The sequence below is a fragment of the Neodothiora populina genome (assembly GCF_041146345.1).
Source record: "Neodothiora populina strain CPC 39397 chromosome Unknown canker_contig_9, whole genome shotgun sequence".
Classification (NCBI taxonomy): Eukaryota; Fungi; Ascomycota; class Dothideomycetes; order Dothideales; family Dothioraceae; genus Neodothiora; species Neodothiora populina.
In genome coordinates, this window is record NW_027191407.1 from 356,377 (window position 1) to 373,851 (window position 17,475).

Sequence of the window (17,475 nt, forward strand, 5' to 3'; positions counted from 1 at the left end):
AAATTGGACCATGTGACTACTTTCAAGAGCGAGACGGTCCTAGGCGTACTTGTGCTTAAGAAGCCAAAGAACATAGCATCAAGAATCATCAGGTGTAAGGAAATGCCACGCTGAGGCTTGTTGCTCTTCGATGTAAGATTCTCGGCATGAATCGGTGTGCTAAGCTTAGCTTCTCTCTACCTCCCCCCTTCAACTCTCTAGGCTCAGGTTCAAAGAGTTTGTTCTGGCTTTTATCCTCCGTTGAAGTGGTTTGACGAACATGTTGATGGGGAAATAATGAGAGGAGAAATGCTGACGGTGAGCTCGATGAGTTGTGATTTAGCTGAGGCGAACGGACGACAGTAGACTGCGCTCGGACAGGTAATGGAGATTATGTTGCTTTTTTCATCATGGGGTTTTGCTTGATGCTCGATCGAAACTGTGTAAAGCCCCCCTCTCCTTATGAATGAGAAAGAGAAAGAGATAATGAAGGGAGAGGAGTGGGCGAACAAGATACACATCTAGATCTCTGTAACTGAGTCTTGAAATGTACAAATCTACTACATAATCTTTCCATCTCCCGAAATTGTATCTATCTACGGCAACCAAGCAGTGAGCCCCCTGAAAGCCTCCAGCAGATCGCGCTTCAGATCCTCGATGTTCTCGACTCCGATACTGACTCTCAGCACTCTGTCATCAACAGTATCATCACTCATGCGCCTCCACTCGATCAGACTCTCAACGCCTCCCAGACTAGTGGCGTGCTGGAACAAGTGAGTCTGAGACGGAAGACGCTTAGCCATTTCCTTGCTGCGCATCCAGATGGCGAAGACGGGACCGTGGCCACTGGGCATCTGCTTCGTGAGCCACTTGGGGGTTTTGCCTGTGGATTCATCGATCTGCAGACTGGAGTGCTGAAGCTTGTAGACTGCTTTGCGCACGATTGCGATGTCTTCCTCTGTGCTGTCGCCTTCGATCTTGCCCTTCATGAGCGTGTCGAGCCATCTGACGAGCTCGGTCGCGTTTGCGCTCTGGCGCGTGATGCGCAGCTCGAGGGTGCGCAGACTCCTGACGCCCAGCCAGCCCTCGAGACTACCCATGACTGCGCCGAGGAACAGTCGGTCTTTGTACAGACCCCAGTAGTCCTCTTGCCAGGTCTGGCGTTGTTGCGACACAGCGACGATGCCACACAGCATGTCCGAGTGGCCGCCGACGTACTTGGTGCCGCTGTGCATGACGAAGTCGGCTCCGTGGACGAAAGGGTCCTGCAGAGGCGGGGGAGCGAATGTGGCGTCGACGGTCAATGCCGCGCCTCGCTCGTGGGCCAGTTTCGCGTAGTGTTCGATGTCAGACGCCTCGCCGGTAGGGTTCAGTGGAGTCTCCAAGTGCACAACGTCGCCTGTTCCCAGGTCCGCCCATGTGGAGACGTCGTGCAGGTCTACGATCTTACATGCCGACAGACGCTGGTACAGCTCTAGCACGCCATGGCAGCCGTGATAGCCCGCTCCAATCGCTACCACCCGCGGTCGTAGATGGACCAGGATGGCGTGGAACGCGGAGAGGCCAGAAGAGTAGGTCAGACATGGCTGACCGAGGAGTTGTGCGAGAATGGCTTCGAGTCGAGTGGTGTTTGGGGTCGAGAGACGGGAGTAGATGTGTGTATCTGCCGGGGCCGGGATGAGGGGGTTGCGAGTCGCCTGTGTATCTAGTGAGCAAGTGGGTTTGTACGGTAGACAGAATTGGTGGGCCAAAAGGAGCAGTTACATACCTCGCCATCGACGGCAGGAACTAATTTGTCTGGGTCATCGCTATATCGGAATGTGGTCGAGACGTGCAGAGCAGGCGCTACGTCTGTCGTGCTGTTACATGCGTCATCGCCGTGCACTCCCAAAGTTGCGAACGAGTAATGAGATTTATTAGACGATGCGGGCACCGTAGGTGCAGAGTCCTTGTTCGATCCGTTCATTTTGATATTGATTTATTGTTTGTTAGTATGTTTGTGGCAGATGCAGAGGTCTATATATGATATAGCTGGTGGATGAGATGATTCACGATAAGTTATCGTATATAGTGGGGTCCTCTAGGGCGTGCACCGCAACTTGTCAAGTAAACTTTTCTACTGCACTACAACTTGGCGTGTCGCCAGTGAAAAGTTATTACCAAATGGCTATAGCAGGTAGTCACCTTGATGATAGAAACCACCTCATCGTAATCGCCTTACTCGTGTATTGAGCAGTTTCAAGTACACTCGGGGATCCGACATGTGCCATTCCTTTTTCCCCGCCTCTGGTCGAGTCATTGCCCCACCACTCACGAGATGATCAGGAGTCAGGAACGTGACGAGACCGCTCCCTCGCAATCCATTACAGGAAAGCCCACTCCAGCAGTCCAACCAATCAATTTGCATGTGATGAAGAGGGGAGCTACAGTACAAGCTGACCAGCAGAAAACAAAACAACAAAACCGACCCCAACCAGTCATTTCGACTAGATCCCCTACCAAGGAACCGCCTCGACTTGGCTGACGTCTGAAACCGAACCAATACCATACCTACCTTAGAACCATTCAACCGCACAAACAGCGCAACAGCAACAAGTAGCAGCAGCAGCATCAGCAGCACAGAAGGCGCGGATCTTTCCGAGACCGGCGTCCCCGGCGTACTCTAGACAGCTGGGCAAGGCCAGCCCGCCTTGATATACGCGCAATGTGATTCGAAGAATGGCCAAGGTAAGGCAGCTAAAAGAGCGCGTGAGTGGGTGAGGTACTTGTGCGCCGCGGCAAATGACCCCGTGTTTCTTTTACGTTGGGCGGCAGCCATCCATAGTGAGCTGAAAGAGATGACAAGGCAAGACAAAGCACAAGCAAAAAAAAAAGCACAAGCTCCCCTCTCTCGTCTTGTTCGCTGTCTGACTCCACATAGTGTGCCAGTACAGCGCAGTATAAGTATTTCTTATCGTCTTCACTCCCGGACAGCTCTCTTTTCTCTTCTTACTCCTCCTTCTTCAACCACACACCCTCCACGTCAGCTTATCCCGACAAATAAACAATCCTCTTACAACAACATCAACAAGTTATCATAACAACAAGCAAACATGTCCGGAGGCTGCGGTAACACTTCTTGCACCTGCTCCAGCTGCGGCTGCGCTGCTGGATCTTGCACCTGCGGGGTAAGCCTTGTTTGACTTTCTGATGTTCGAGACGTGGTCATCACACCGTCCAATGTCCTTTGCTTTATTCTTCTCTGGGCCGGCCATGATTTCAATCGTTATTACTGAAATACCAGCACGACGATTGTGAACTTGAAGAGTAGACAGAAAACTGACTTTATGCTTTGCTGTGAACAGAAATAAATAAATCATTTCAATCCATCCATCCGTCCAGCCATCCATGCATTTGACTATCGTACATACACCTTGTTTTGGGGAACGAACACAGCACGACGAGCACGATGCTTGGACGGAACGACAAGATAATCTCTCGAAAAAGAAACCAACAATAATCAGCTTGGAAAGAACGGATCATTGAATACATGGGACTAAACTTCTTGGATGTTTGCCGGAGAGATTTTTGCATGAAACGGAGACACTCGTTTGGATGAGTGCGGCGACTTGATCTGGACTATATGCATATATCTAGGTCTTGAGAATGTCAAAGATCTGTCGTGTATCATGTATACTTGCCGTCTCGATGCCTTTGCGATGTTGATTTATTCTTGGGGAAAAGGCAACCTGCTGCATGCTTGCATGCATGTCTTGTAGGAGAGTATAGATGCAGGGAACTGCTTGTTTGGCAATACCTTGCCTTTGCTGCTTTGAACCTCGACTCTTAAGGTTCGCTGGCTGGCTTTATTCTTGCTCGTTCACTGACTTGCATGTTGTTGATTGCCGGCTTGCTCGCTTACTCACTTCTCGGCGATCATGACTGTTATGAAAGGACCGACTTGCAATTCATGTCTTGTATTCCCATGCATTGCTGCTGATACTGCTAGTACTGCTGGTACTGCCGGTGCCGATGCGGCAGAGCGTATATCCCTTTAGAATGCTACTACTACTTCCAGTTTGCCGGCTCGCTATACTCTGGGGATGCTACTGCTACGATAATGATGAATAATGCTGATGATACTCTGCTCCACTCGAGTCCACTCCAATGCACTACACTACAACTCCAACAACTCGACTCGGAATCGGCCTAGCCTGGCCTAAAGCTACTTACTGTAGCTCATATCTTTCTCCTGAGATCAAACTTCTTAGTCGTCGTTGCTGCCGGCAGCTGTTCGCAGAACCTGTCTCGATCTAGAAGGAAAAACCAAATCAGCAGAATCCCATTCATTGGTTGGCAAGATAAACAGGGGAAAACAGAAAGGGGAAAAAGAAAAAAGAAAAACACTCACCATCTTCTCTCTCGAACCCAATCGTGATATCATCGTGTTCCTCGGCATACTCGAGCCCCTCGACATTGACGAACCTACGCTTGACGCCCTTGGGCCAGCCGGCGGCGTCCAAGCATTCTTCTTCGTCATGGTGATCTGATCCACCTCCGCCGCCGCCGCCGCCGCCGCCGCCGCCACCACCATCGTGGTCTTTATCTTTCTCTTTCTTCGGCAGTGTGAACTTGGCGTCTACGAGCTTGACGCAGTACTTGGCGCCTTTTTCGCCCTTGGCCTTTTCGAACACGTCCGACGGCTTGACTTGGAAAATGAGCGCGTCCGCGTAGCTGTAGTCCTCGAAGAACGCGGCGATTTGCGTCACGGCGCCTTGCGTGAGCACTTGCAGCCGCACGTGGTTCGTTTCGAGTTTCTTGTAGATTGGCACGACCATTCTTCGTCGAGCGATGGCGAACAGAGACACGCTTGAGTCGAAGCGGACGGTGTGTTTTGTCAGCGCCGTCTGGAAGGTGTGGAGCTCGGTTATCGACGAGAAGGTTATGGAGCGGACTGTTGGCTTTGTCGTGACGAGGCGCATAAGCTCGGATAGGTCTTGTGGGAGCTGGGGTGGACATCTGCGTGTGTCGACGGAGATCGTCATGTCTTCTTGAGGTGCTCGCAGGATTTGCAGCGTGGTTGGTTGCTGGACCGGCAATCGGATCAGGAGTTCACCAGGACCTAGTCATGACTGTCAGCAAATTCGAGAGGTAACAAAAAAGAAAATGTCACGTACCTAGGTTCATTCGATCCGTCACTCCGCCAAGTCCGTGGTTCGCCACAATTCTCAGACTATCGGAAAGCACGGTATCGCCAGACTCTTGCCCATTCGCTGTGGGAGTATTGATCACTCGTGCCGCATCCCATCTCAAAGACTCTAGTGCACCGCCTCCTGGTAAGATGCTGCCGGGGGTGCTTGCTGACGCTGGCTCGATAGTGCAGCTCTTCAACAATGCTTTGCCAACGACAGCCTCATTCGGGTTCACGATGCTGTCATTCAACACATCATAGAGCTGTTGTCGATCGCCACCGCGACTGAAGAACAACAAAGCCTTGCACGACCGCTTGGGCTCTCGGACCCGGATCACCAACGCCGGAGCTTCTTTAGCTGCCGGGTTACCCAATACTTCGAAGAGCAACGGTGAGTGTGCGTACAGCTCATGGTTGACACTGCTGAGCGTTTTGTTGACCGGGTTCGTCAATAGCAGCAGGCGGAAGCCTTTGTGGATTCTCTTCGACCCAGTGCCCTCTCGATGTGTGGTAGATTTCTCGAAGATGAATGCGCTGCAGCTCCTCACACGATCTCTGGGGAAGGCATGAGGATTCGACGAATCCACATACTGCAACTCCGTCAACCCGACTTTATGCACTAATCTCTCGTCGGTCTTTGGCTTCAGGCTCCCCTCGATATTCCTCGTGTACTCGACCATATTCCATAGCCCACGGAAATCACTTTCCTGAAACTCGATGCTGAGGTTGAACCCGCGTGGTAGCCGTACGTAGATACCGTGTGAGCGTGCTTTCCATGAAACATCGTGCCACGTCGGTCCCTTGTTGTATCCTCCATCCCCAGGTTTCACATGCACATTGACGAGGTCGATCTGACTGGAGATAACAATAGTAGGCTGGAAATCGGTCTTCGCACGCATCATTGTGAGTATACAGGGCAGTACCACTCGGTCCGTTTCCGCTTCATCAGTGTTTATGGATACACTGACGAACATTCTGTTGTAGAAGAAAAAGCTTTTGTCGTCGCCCGCCGGAAGTGCTTCAACTGGCTCGGTCTCAGGGATGTCCTCAATCATCAGAGATGTCGAACCGCGAAGCAGTGATGCTGCGTCTGGCGCGAATCTTGGGTAGTGAATCCAGATGGTAGTGTCCTGTCCCTGTATAAGAGATTGGCGTGGAGGCATGACCTTATTCCGAGCCATGGACAGCATCAAAGAGCGCAGATGAGAGCGTGTCTCATCAATTTCTCGTTCGAGGTGTCTCGTCCCCGAAGCAGCTTCGCTGGCAGGCGAGTAAATGTCATCCAGAGGATCGGATAGAATCCACCAGGTCTTGGCGACGTCAACATGAGCTTGAGTGAGCAACTCTCTGCGCTTACCGTCTGGTCCGCGCGGCACATTCCTGACAACCTGGCCAAGTCCAGCTCGGCCTTTATGTAACCACCAAATGGCAGCCCGGAGCCACTGACGCGGTGTCACAGATGCCATGGGATGCTCGCGCTCGGCGGTAAGACGGAAGACTCCCCTCATATGTGCGACACGACAGTCAAAGTCCGAGTACGCAAGATATTCTGCGGAATCTTTCTGCGCATTGGTCGGCGAGAAAGTGGCGTATTGAGAGTTTCTTGAAGACGATCTCGTATGCTGATGAGGGTCAGAAGGTGCTCGGGGCGAGTCAGCATGTGGAGGAGAGGGCGATGGGGCGTGAGACATCGCCGGTGACTTCTCATATGGCAAGGCAGGTGAAGCAGCATGAGACATTGCTGGTGATCTGGGTTGGGGTATCGAGGGTGACACTGCGGGTAACATGGCGGGGGACGACGCAGGTGGCAGATATGGTGAGGAAGCATCTGTTGGAGGCGTGCCATGAGCGGGTGGTGCAGGAAAATAGCCTTCCATAGGCGCATGGTTTGGTGTAGGTGTGATGCCTTGGGTGATGCTATGTGACATCGCAGTGGGTTGCAGATGATCTAAACTTGGGAGGCCCCTATTGATCGGTAGAGGTGCGGTGGGGGAGCTAGGAGACAAGAGGGTGGAGGGTGCCACGGCGTCAGAGAGCGCTCGTGATCGAACCTGCTGCTGTTTGAAGTAGTCTGGTGGAGATAGAAGATTGTCTATATGGTTTTGAGGCGTTTCATAAGAAGTGTCGATTCTGGACATGCCAATCTGCGCAATGCGCATGAGCGGACTGCGAGAGTCTGTCGAGATCGACAGTGGTGGCAGAGATGGAGCAGTATCGATGCTATGCAGGCTTGGTCGTGTGGTTCCGGCCGAGTTTCGCACCGGTGGTGTATCACGACTGGCGAGGCTAGGTTCTCTCTCAGGTGACATAAAGCCTTCTGCCAGCGCCTGGTACTCCTGCGCGGCTTTCAATGCTGGCTGATCGGGTGAGAATGGAGCTCGAGGTGGAGAAGAGCCCGTATCATTACTGGATACACTTCTAAGATCTTCGAGGTCTTCATCGTTGATAATCTGGCGAGAAACGCGACGGAAGGTTCGTCCCTCGGCATCCAGACGATTTTGTGCTTTCTCCACAAACAGTTTCGATGGGGAGTTTCGCGGAGCGTCTGGGGAAGAATTGGGTGGCGAGGTAGGGGACGAATATTGAGGGGGGGGTGTCACGATCTGAGGAGGAGTGTAGGACGCCTTCTCTCGAGCGGATTCCTCTTTTGAGGGGGTTCCAAAGGCAAGGATATTCTTCGGTAGATGAGGCACAGCAGGAGAGTCAGTAGACGGAGTTTCTGGAGGACAATCGTCTTCCGAGGTGAAAGTAGTGGGGGCGCGCTTCAGCATGCCAGGCCGCGGCTCAGGTGGGTCATGATGATTTTCGTGTCCATGGCTGGTTTGCTCCAATGGCAGAGGTTGAGGTTGTGGAGGCTTATGTTGTGTCTGGTATGAAGTCTCGCCGACAGAAGTGGCAGCACGATGCATATCAGGCCTGGCGTAAGGATCCCGAGGTTGAGGACTAAAGGGATGATTTTGATTCTGCCGTAGATCAGGTCTCGCATTGTCAGAAGGTGCATGATTCCCGGCGTGTGAGCTCGGAGGACGTTGATCTGAGAAGTATCTTGGCTGCCTGGCCTTCCTTCTCGAAACCTCAATGACAGGAGTCTCTGTCTCGTCTCCCCCCTCTCCAATGATCTCAGGCACGCTCTTGACAAATGCTACGGCGAGATTCTTCCTCCTCTTCGGCTTTCCGTTGAACAGAAAGCCGCTGGACTTGTCCGTCCCTCCTGTCGCATTTTTTATGTCTTTGGCGTCTGGCCATTGATGTGTCAAGGAGACATCGATACGCGGGGCTGACGAAGCGTATTGTTTGTCGCTAGTGGTCGAGTATTTGTCCGTGGATGGTTTGAGAAAGTCAACAACATCTTCATTGAGTTTGAAGTGTCCCTTGTTGGACTTGTCTTTGGACAACAGCTTGCCCCATTTGGACTTCAGCTTTGTTTTTGACGTCGTCGCCTCATCTGCCATGAAGGGCTTATACTGTTATACAAGGAGAGTTTGGGATGTGATGGCGGTGATTGGGTGTTGATTGCACGAACAGTAATTTGTGGGGTAAAGGGACCAGTTAGCGGGATGCTTTGTTTATCCACCGAAACTGTAAATGAATGGTGCTGACGAGGGGAACGAAAGGTCCACTTTCATGACATGACTTGATGCCGGGATGTGAAGCAAGGCGCAGAAGGCAGAATCCGCTTTTGGGGGTTTGGTTCGATCACTCGACTTGTCTTCTCAGTAGAGATGATCAACTGAAACGTTGACATTCAGAAGCGCGGATCGGGGATGACGAAGACGGCGTTGGTTGGAGTATCACGACGTGGTCATTGCAACAAACAGCGCAGCCGCCAGTTGCGACGTAAGAATTAAAGAAGGCAGGTCACTCTCAAGGCACGATGCAGATACGATGCCATATGATGCGATACGATATACCTGTGGGTAGTGAGAGCCACTTGTTCACAATCACTCGCCAAACACCAGGGTACCTTACTCGCCAAGCGACGAAGGAATAAATTAAGCATTTAAACTCCATGTACGAGCCCTTTATCATTACCGAGACATGTGGGAGAAGACCGGTACTGACAGCGAGGTGTCGACGGGTCAACCATCTTGAAATGGAGATCTGTGGATTGGTGTCCTTGCTCTCACTGCATCTGCACAATCAAGGTAGGCTCCATGAGACCTGCCGGTAGTTGTTATCCATATCTTTGTTTTGGCTTTCCATTCTCAAACGAAAGGCGTTGGCAAGCTCGTCGGACCCTGGATCGAGCTACGACCTGCCATTCGTCACCACAGGCGCGTGCGTTGCAAACAATTGTATGGCAGCATCCCGCTGATAATAATCTCTCTCGAGGCAATTTCATTTATTGTATACAGCATATCAGCGTTTTATGATGCACGTAGTCTATTGTTGGCCGAAACGTTCGTATCGCCATCGCCCTAATTGGATCATCGCACATTGGCTTTTTCGAGTCCTGACACAAGCATTTTCGCAGTGTGGCTATTTTGCCTTGCTCGTCTTGTTCTTGGATCAGCGGCAGCACGTCGCATCCGCGCACCTGAGTAGAATTGAAGTTGGTGAAACACAACACCTTGCGATGAATCCAGTGTCACGGACATAGACGTAGTGTGGAGGGCAGACCTAACAGAAACAACTCTACTGTACAACACAAGCCTTACAGCTCACTCATGACTCTTCGCCAGCCAACCAACCACATACTGTGCCCTGCGCAATATAGAAAGAACGAAAACATCTAATGCCCTTGCGAGCGAGCAAGCACCAACAATCTTCAGATCAAGACTTTCTGGAGCACACCAACCCGGGCCCGCGGCGGCACCCCTTATTCCTTTGCTAGTCGATGATGATCGACCCGGACCCGGCGTGAACGCGAAATTTCGTCGGGCATGTATGGATAGCTTGAGTGAGAAATACTGTTTGTTGTGAGGGTAAACAGTGCTGTATGCATGGCGTTTGCAATGAGCGCCATAGAGAAAAGAAGATGCACCATGATATCAAGGTTCAGAGCTCGCGCTCTCTTTCCCTTTGTTGCATCGCACTTCGATATGTGTGAGAAGCACACACCTGACGCGGTCGAATTTCCAAACTGTAAATGTAATTACCAGCGGTTCACTACTGCAGCGTGAATGCCGTCGTTTTTTTTTCTCACATATAGACCACTACTCCGTTTCACGAGACCCAAAGGTGCCACACAGATTTGCAGCCCTTGTGTTTCGCGTGGGACAGACAGACTATCGACCTAGACTCCATAGGTTCTCAGAGATGAGACGCTCGCGAGTGTTTTGATAGATGGGGTGAAATGTGAAATAACATGAGAAGTGGACTAACACGATGATATAGTAGCCTGCATCTGCGCTCGTAGGCGCATACCATGCGTGCTATCTATGTACAAACCAGTAGCACTGGGCAGAGAAGAGCCCAGCAATATAAAGCTATGTAGCAGCACCATGTACATACCAGAATCTCGACGATGCAGTCGACCTCCAGCATACTCAACCGTCGAGTGAAATGCTAATCACAGTGACTGCGAGAATCCTTGGCGTTTGTTATTGATATACTGTATGCACTGCATCGAAGCTGTATGATTGTAGAGAGGGAGGGCTCCGTCAAACTCGTGAAGCTTCGATCGAGGGCGACCCTGTCTTTGGTCCTTGATCGTGTTCATTTGTTTTTCTCTTGACCGCAACGGGACTGTGCAGATATCAATCGAAAGGTGTTTGTCGAGGCAAGACATGTGGCTTTATGTATGATGCTATGCAGCTAAATGCTTTAGTCTTCTCGCCGAAGTTGTTAGGGCGATGATGTTGAACGAGGACCTACGTGCTCAGCGCCGGTGCTGTCCTCGTCAAATTCCGTGTCGACACATGAATTATATAGCACACTGCTAAGGTTACCTTACACATGTTCATCGCAAGTATGTTACATCTCCCTCAGCACTCGCAAAATTGGCGCGATGCATCACGAAGAACAGGAAAAGCAACAGAGAGGCGAACAAGTTGGAGGAAGCAGGGCTTTCATATTTTTTCAATATTCGATCCACTCAAAGACGCTTTTATGGAAATATAAGCCGCTACCAGCCTCCATTGGATGAAACTGTCATATCTCATATGCAATGTCCCCCAAAGCTGCCGTCCGACCCAGATTATTCTAGTGCAAAATTGTATGGATGCGCTTAGTTGACACCAGCGGCAGTGATGGTGGGAGGAGTGCCCTTGTTCTTGATGGCACCGGAAGACGAGCCACAAGCCTCAATGGACTTGACGACGCTGATGGAGGCAGTGTCGCCAGGGACGACCTGTCCGAAAACGACGTGGCGACCGTCCAACCAGCTGGTGACGACGGTGGTAACGAAGAACTGAGAGCCGTTGCTATAAGAAAATGTAATCAGTATATGACATGCCAACGAGCAGCGAGAGCAGCAACTTACGTGTTAGGACCAGCGTTGGCCATGGACAGGAGGAAAGGCTTGTTGTGGGTGAGCTTGAAGTTCTCGTCGGCGAACTTCTCACCGTAGATGGACTTGCCACCAGTGCCCTGATAGAAAATAACAAATGTCAGTGAAGGGCCTTTTTATTGAGATTTTACAATGAAAGACAACCACTCACGTTGCCACGGGTGAAGTCACCACCCTGGAGCATGAACTCGGGGATGACGCGATGGAACTTGGACCCAGAGTAGCCGAATCCCTTCTCGCCAGTGCAGAGAGCGCGGAAGTTCTCGACGGTCTTGGGGACTACATCGTCGAAGAGCTCGAAGTTGATGCGGCCAGAGCGCTCTGTGATGACATTGTCAGTCCATGTGCAAATTAATCCGTGTGGAGCTTGGCTGCAGAGCTGTAAGCTGCTGCTGCTGCTGCTGCATCATTCACTCACCCTTGATGGCGTCGTCGCTGGAGGTCTTGCGGCCAGAAGCGTCAACGTTGATCTGGGGACCAGTCCAGGTGCAGTCAAAGTAACACTTGATAGTCATATTGGCGTTTGTGGAATGGAAAGATCTGATGGGAGAAGTGCGGAGTTGTTGAACAAGAGATGGCTTGAAGGTAGAGGTGATGGGGGTTGAGAGAGATTTTCGGAAACAGTTCATGGTTGAAGAAAGTGGGGTGGTGAGGGGCACTGCTGGCTGGTCCCTTTCGTCAGCCGAGCTCGGGCACGTCACTACGACAACTGTCCCATTAATATTGTGCATCCACAGTTTGTACTTGTACCCGTAGTGCACCCTGGGCCACCCTCTCAAAACAGGCCGTGCACGCCAGGATGGGCTGTGGATGTGGTGGAATGACAGTGCAGCGATAGATTGGGGGAGAGGCGATTGATTCGCCATGCCAAGTCAGGAGGCAATCCACTCGAGAGCAAGAATCGATTCGGCGGGAGCTGATAGATACCTAGGCAGGTAAGGTAGCAGATGGCTTGCAGTGGAAACGACACTCCAGTGCTTCCATTTTCCCAGCCAGCTTCAGCTTCAGCTCCAGCTTCACACCTCCTCCCAAACACATGGCGTGGCGAATCTCACCTTCCTTTGCTCTCTCTCGCGGAAAAAGGCTGGGGACTTCACTCACCGCTATTGTACAGGGGGGCTGATTGGAGCTGTGTAAGGCTCGTTAGACTTCATTCAACCGCATTGGCGTCCATGGACGCTCGCATACCTTTTGGATCGAAGGGAATGGTATAGTACAACGTACTGGAGCTCGAGAAAGCTTTAGAAGTTCTGTTTCCACAGGTAATAAAGAGCAATGATCGTTTTTAGACTGACGGTGCTTCTCGCTGTTCGACGGGACGACGATTTTTCTACTAGAGCTCGAGTGTCCCTGGAGCTGGAGCTTAGACCCATCTCTCGGCTTGGTCAGAATTCGTGGCTCGAGGTCGTCATAGAATGATTCTCGTGTGCTTCTTTTGTTTCTGGGGCATTCACGGTCACAACAGCAAGGCACAATCGCCGTTCGGATACGTCTACGGAGATCGTGGCCTGTATGGTAAGATCTGTGATAGTGCCTTGATAGATATAGCCTCCTATCTGTGTATCGTAGCTGTGCTGCAACAATCTGACGCAGAGAGCGGCACAATCTACCTTACCTATACATAAACACGTGAAAGGGCGCTACTATAGTCTGCGACTTTACCACTTGCGCAATATTCTAGCCTACTTAATGATCATAAATATGTATATATGATATGGGCTGAGGCTGCAGCGCTCGATGTAGAAGCTCTTGTACCTCGAGAGATTACTGCAATGAGCTGTTCGAGTAATTACCTTGGACACTGACTCCGAACAGTGGCTGGCCCCTTCTCGTGATTGTTTGTCTTGTTTGCAACGGTATAATCGGCAACGGCATCTCCAGTCAACCCAACCTTGACCTGGCCATAAGCCCAAAACAACACCCCCGACACAATATCCCAGCATTGAGACAAGGCATCATGAATTTCGACAGCCTGAAGGAGCAGGTGGCCAATCTGTCGCTCTACGACATCAAGGCCGGTGTGCGTAAAGTACAAAATGGTATATAGGGGTGCCAGCACTGCGTGTCGCGACCCAGACTGATGCCTTTATAGCTGTCATGAACTATACCGAGATGGAATCCAAGGTCAGCTACTCGCACTTGAGTCTCGGTACATAAAGCACCCCCTTACACTGTATCAGGTCCGAGAAGCAACAAACAACGAACCCTGGGGAGCATCATCTACAATGATGCAGGACATCGCAAATGGCACCTTTAACTAGTACGCATCCCACAACAACGTCAATTGAAGCCCTCCCACACAGCGTCTGACGGAACCTATAGCCAACTACTTAACGAAATCATGCCAATGATCTACAAGCGCTTCACGGAGAAGTCGGCCGAGGAATGGCGACAGATCTACAAGGTCGGTATGACGACTTGAAAGGGACTTGCAGCATCTGACAGCCCACAGGCTCTTCAACTCCTTGAGTTTCTCATCAAGAACGGTTCTGAGCGCGTGATTGACGATGTTCGATCACACCTGGCCCTCATCAAGATGCTTCGCCAATTCCACTACATCGACCCCAACGGCAAAGATCAAGGAATAAACGTCCGCAACAGGTCGAAGGAGCTTACCGATCTGCTCAGCGATGTCGAGAGAATCAGAGCAGAGCGCAAGAAGGCCAGAGCGAACAAGAAGAAATACGGCGGTGTCGAAGGCGGTGCTGGGCTCAGCGGTGGCATGTCTTCTGGATCCTCCAGCAGATATGGCGGCTTTGGGAGCGAAAGTGCTACCTACGGTGGCTCCACCAGGCAGGTCTACGGTGACGGCGGCGGCTTTGGTGGAGAGGGAGAGGACTATGACGAGGGTTACGGCGGTGCCTCTTCGAGCAGCAGAAGCAGGGAGAGATACGAAGAATATGACGAGTACGATGAAGGCGCAGTCGCCGCACCTGGGAGAAGGAAAGCCGACGTCGCCAGATCGACCTCGACAAAGGCAGCAGCAAAGAAGCCAGAGCCACCGAAACCGAAGGAGCCTGAGATTGACCTCTTCGACTTTGGAGATGATGAACCCGCAACCATCTCGACCCCACCTGTCCCTGCCACCTCAAACACGTCAAACGGCAAGGCCCCTGCCAATGGCGACTTTGGCCTGCTGCAATCTGGCGGTGCAGATGATGACGACTTTGACGACTTCCAATCTGCAGCTCCTGCCACGGCACCCGCTGCGCCTCTCGCGCAAGCTGCCCCAAAGCCCAACTACAGTTCCCTACCTCCACCGATATCTACAAACATGAACACACAATTTGCTGCACCCCAGCCTCAGCAATTCAACCGAGATGCATTCAGCAGCATCATCTCTACAACATCCCCAATCACAAGCGCGTCATCGACCCCTGCACCGGGAATGTCTTCCATGATGTCTCCCACAATGTCACCTGCATTGGGCCACCAGTCGCGACCCTCGGGATACCAGGCCACCCAGCCAAACTACTTCCAGTCAGTGACCGTACAGCCCACGCAATCACAGCCGACCTCAGCAGCAGCCAGTCCTGGCTTCAAGTCACCTGTGGGCGCAAGTGCATCGAAGCCCGCTGCGGGTGGCGACGCATTTGCTTCCCTTCTGGGCGGCATCACCAAGAAGACGACACCTGCGCCAGCCAACAAGGGCTTGACCATGGCCGACATGGCCAAGCAGAAAGCCAGTGCCGGTATCTGGGGCAACACAGGTACCTCTACCGTTTCCTCGCCAGCTGCCTCAGCTCCACAAGGTCGCAAGACTGGCGGGGCTATGGATGACCTACTTGGCTAAGCTTGCGTTGTGGTAGATATGATAAATACGGTCAATGTTTTTGTAGTATTAGTAATCCAAAAGGCGTGTTCTTTTCAGCGGAAGCAACTGTGTTCCTCCTGTGATTGCTTCTATGGAAGACATCATCTATTGTTCTGGCAGCGACAGCACTATCACCTACCAGATTCACCATTCTTGGCGCATTCGACCTCAATAAGAACGGCGTTACGAAGAGAAGTTCGACCGACGCCAAGACTTCACGTCGACGCTCGGACACTTTATTGTCTTGGCGGGCACACACTCCAGCCGAAATGTGGCATCGCGGCCAAAATCGAATCTTCGACCGCGACCACTTTTCTCGACATCCAGCGACGAAGCGACCCCTTGTCAATTTATCCCTTTAACGCCAACCAAACAGATCAGTCAAAATGGGCAGAGGGTGCGTACATTCCCGGAGACTCCTGCAAGAGATGGATGGTCGGAGGCGATGAGAACTTCAAGGCAGAAAAAACCATTGTGGAATGGATGAAAAGCTGGATGAGGAGGCCATCAAAAGAGAAAAGAAAGACGCAGGCTGCTGACACGAGTATCTCTATACAGACGTGGATCCACTTCCGGTAACAAGCTGAGGATGACCCTCGGTCTCCCTGTGTACGTTTTTATCCAATCTCAAAGTCGAGGACACCCGCGAGCCGCATACCGCACAAACACACACCCTTTCGATCGATAGACACTTCCCGCGCACGACTGTCCACACATCTGCGACTCGCTCCTTTTTGCACGAACTCACCAGCTAACGAACAACCTCTACAGCGGTGCCGTCATGAACTGCGCCGACAACTCCGGAGCCCGTAACCTCTACATCATCTCCGTCAAGGGATTCGGTGCCCGTCTTAACCGTCTCCCCGCCGGTGGTGTCGGTGACATGGTCATGGCCACTGTCAAGAAGGGAAAGCCTGAGCTCAGGAAGAAGGTCATGCCTGCCGTCATTGTCCGTCAATCCAAGCCCTGGAGACGCGCAGACGGTATCTACCTCTACTTCGAGGATAACGCCGGTGTGGTATGTACATGATCTTTGTGTTTCCAATGGACTTCTGTTGCCCGGGGCAAGATGCAGACCTGCATGGATTATGGAGGGATAGCTATCAGAGTGCCTGGGCAACGAAAGAACCATATCGCGACATACTAAAAGTCGTCTTCGAGGTCATGCTAATTTCTCCACCAACAGATCGTCAATCCCAAGGGTGAGATGAAGGGATCCGCCATCACTGGTCCCGTCGGAAAGGAGGCCGCTGAGCTCTGGCCCCGTATCGCCTCCAACTCTGGTGTTGTCATGTAGATTGGCCTCATCGCTGGGTTCGGGAGGATAAGAGACGGTCTGTCAAACGCATCATGGGATTTTTTCTTGGGCATACGCAGTTGAAAAAGGGACGAACTTTTTGCTTCGCGCGTATCTGCTATGCTCGGCTATGGGGGTTTACTTCGAAGCAATTGATGAATCATACAAGGCGAACGAGTAAAGCGCGGGTCAATCTGTCGCAGACGACTACTGGCGTATAACCGAAGCAAAAAATCATTCCGGGATTGTTGAATGATTGTTAGCAGCTAGCAGGCGACTTTATGCGACAAAAAATCTTCAAAAGAAAGATACCTTTTTTTAACATGTCATATGCGTGTCTCTGTCAGTTTCCTCACGAATATTGCCAAGTGTGCTGCCGAGTAGCTTCACTGCCTGTCAGTGACACCCTCTGGGTTTGATCTTCACGAACGAGTCGATATTTGGTTTTCAGGATCACATCCGGTACTCGACCATATGTCCAGACTTCGAGTTTGCCAATCTCCGATCAAGTAATCCACATGAGACAACCACAGCCCAAAGAATCAAGGATGTGAGGAAGGTTTTCAAAGTCTAGAACCTTTCTTCTAGACCCCCCAGCCCACGCCCTATCATTGATCATGCTAAGGCACAACAGCAAGGTGACCAACCACATCGAGGCAGCCGTACCTGATACATCCTAGTGTGATGCACGACAAGCCATCTGCATCTCATCCTCCGAAACACCGTTCACAGTTGCCCATCTTCGAAAAATGATCTACCCGAAG

At 51.5% G+C, this 17,475-nt stretch overlaps 5 protein-coding genes across 6 annotated transcripts; 2 read left to right on the plus strand and 3 right to left on the minus strand.

Moving 5' to 3' along the window:
• Window positions 1–575: 575 nt before the first annotated feature.
• On the minus strand, window positions 576–1,945 carry AAFC00_007281 (uncharacterized protein; the record flags this gene model as incomplete). The annotated part of the gene is made up of 2 exons (XM_069347355.1): window positions 576–1,676; window positions 1,748–1,945. The coding sequence occupies 2 exons, from the start codon at window positions 1,943–1,945 to the stop codon at window positions 576–578; spliced, it is 1,299 nt and encodes a 432-aa protein (XP_069201963.1).
• Window positions 1,946–4,197: 2,252 nt separating this feature from the next.
• On the minus strand, window positions 4,198–8,601 carry AAFC00_007282 (uncharacterized protein; the record flags this gene model as incomplete). Its single annotated transcript, XM_069347356.1, has 3 exons — window positions 4,198–4,271; window positions 4,370–5,080; window positions 5,136–8,601. 3 exons carry the CDS (start codon window positions 8,599–8,601, stop codon window positions 4,198–4,200), a joined length of 4,251 nt encoding a protein of 1,416 aa, XP_069201964.1.
• Window positions 8,602–11,318: 2,717 nt separating this feature from the next.
• AAFC00_007283 (uncharacterized protein) lies at window positions 11,319–12,229 on the minus strand (the record flags this gene model as incomplete). Of its 2 annotated transcripts, none has more annotated exons than XM_069347358.1 (4): window positions 11,319–11,514; window positions 11,574–11,680; window positions 11,752–11,921; window positions 12,019–12,229. In XM_069347358.1, 4 exons carry the CDS (start codon window positions 12,227–12,229, stop codon window positions 11,319–11,321), a joined length of 684 nt encoding a protein of 227 aa, XP_069201966.1. The 2 variants fall into 2 exon arrangements, with proteins under 2 accessions (XP_069201966.1, XP_069201965.1); XM_069347357.1 differs by having other exon boundaries at window positions 12,019–12,115.
• Window positions 12,230–13,557: 1,328 nt separating this feature from the next.
• AAFC00_007284 (uncharacterized protein) lies at window positions 13,558–15,393 on the plus strand (the record flags this gene model as incomplete). Its single annotated transcript, XM_069347359.1, has 5 exons — window positions 13,558–13,639; window positions 13,693–13,724; window positions 13,781–13,860; window positions 13,923–14,004; window positions 14,053–15,393. The coding sequence occupies 5 exons, from the start codon at window positions 13,558–13,560 to the stop codon at window positions 15,391–15,393; spliced, it is 1,617 nt and encodes a 538-aa protein (XP_069201967.1).
• A 407-nt stretch (window positions 15,394–15,800) lies between these two features.
• Window positions 15,801–16,711, plus strand: AAFC00_007285 (60S ribosomal protein uL14; the record flags this gene model as incomplete). Its single annotated transcript, XM_069347360.1, has 4 exons — window positions 15,801–15,811; window positions 15,973–16,023; window positions 16,186–16,432; window positions 16,601–16,711. 4 exons carry the CDS (start codon window positions 15,801–15,803, stop codon window positions 16,709–16,711), a joined length of 420 nt encoding a protein of 139 aa, XP_069201968.1.
• Window positions 16,712–17,475: the final 764 nt, after the last annotated feature.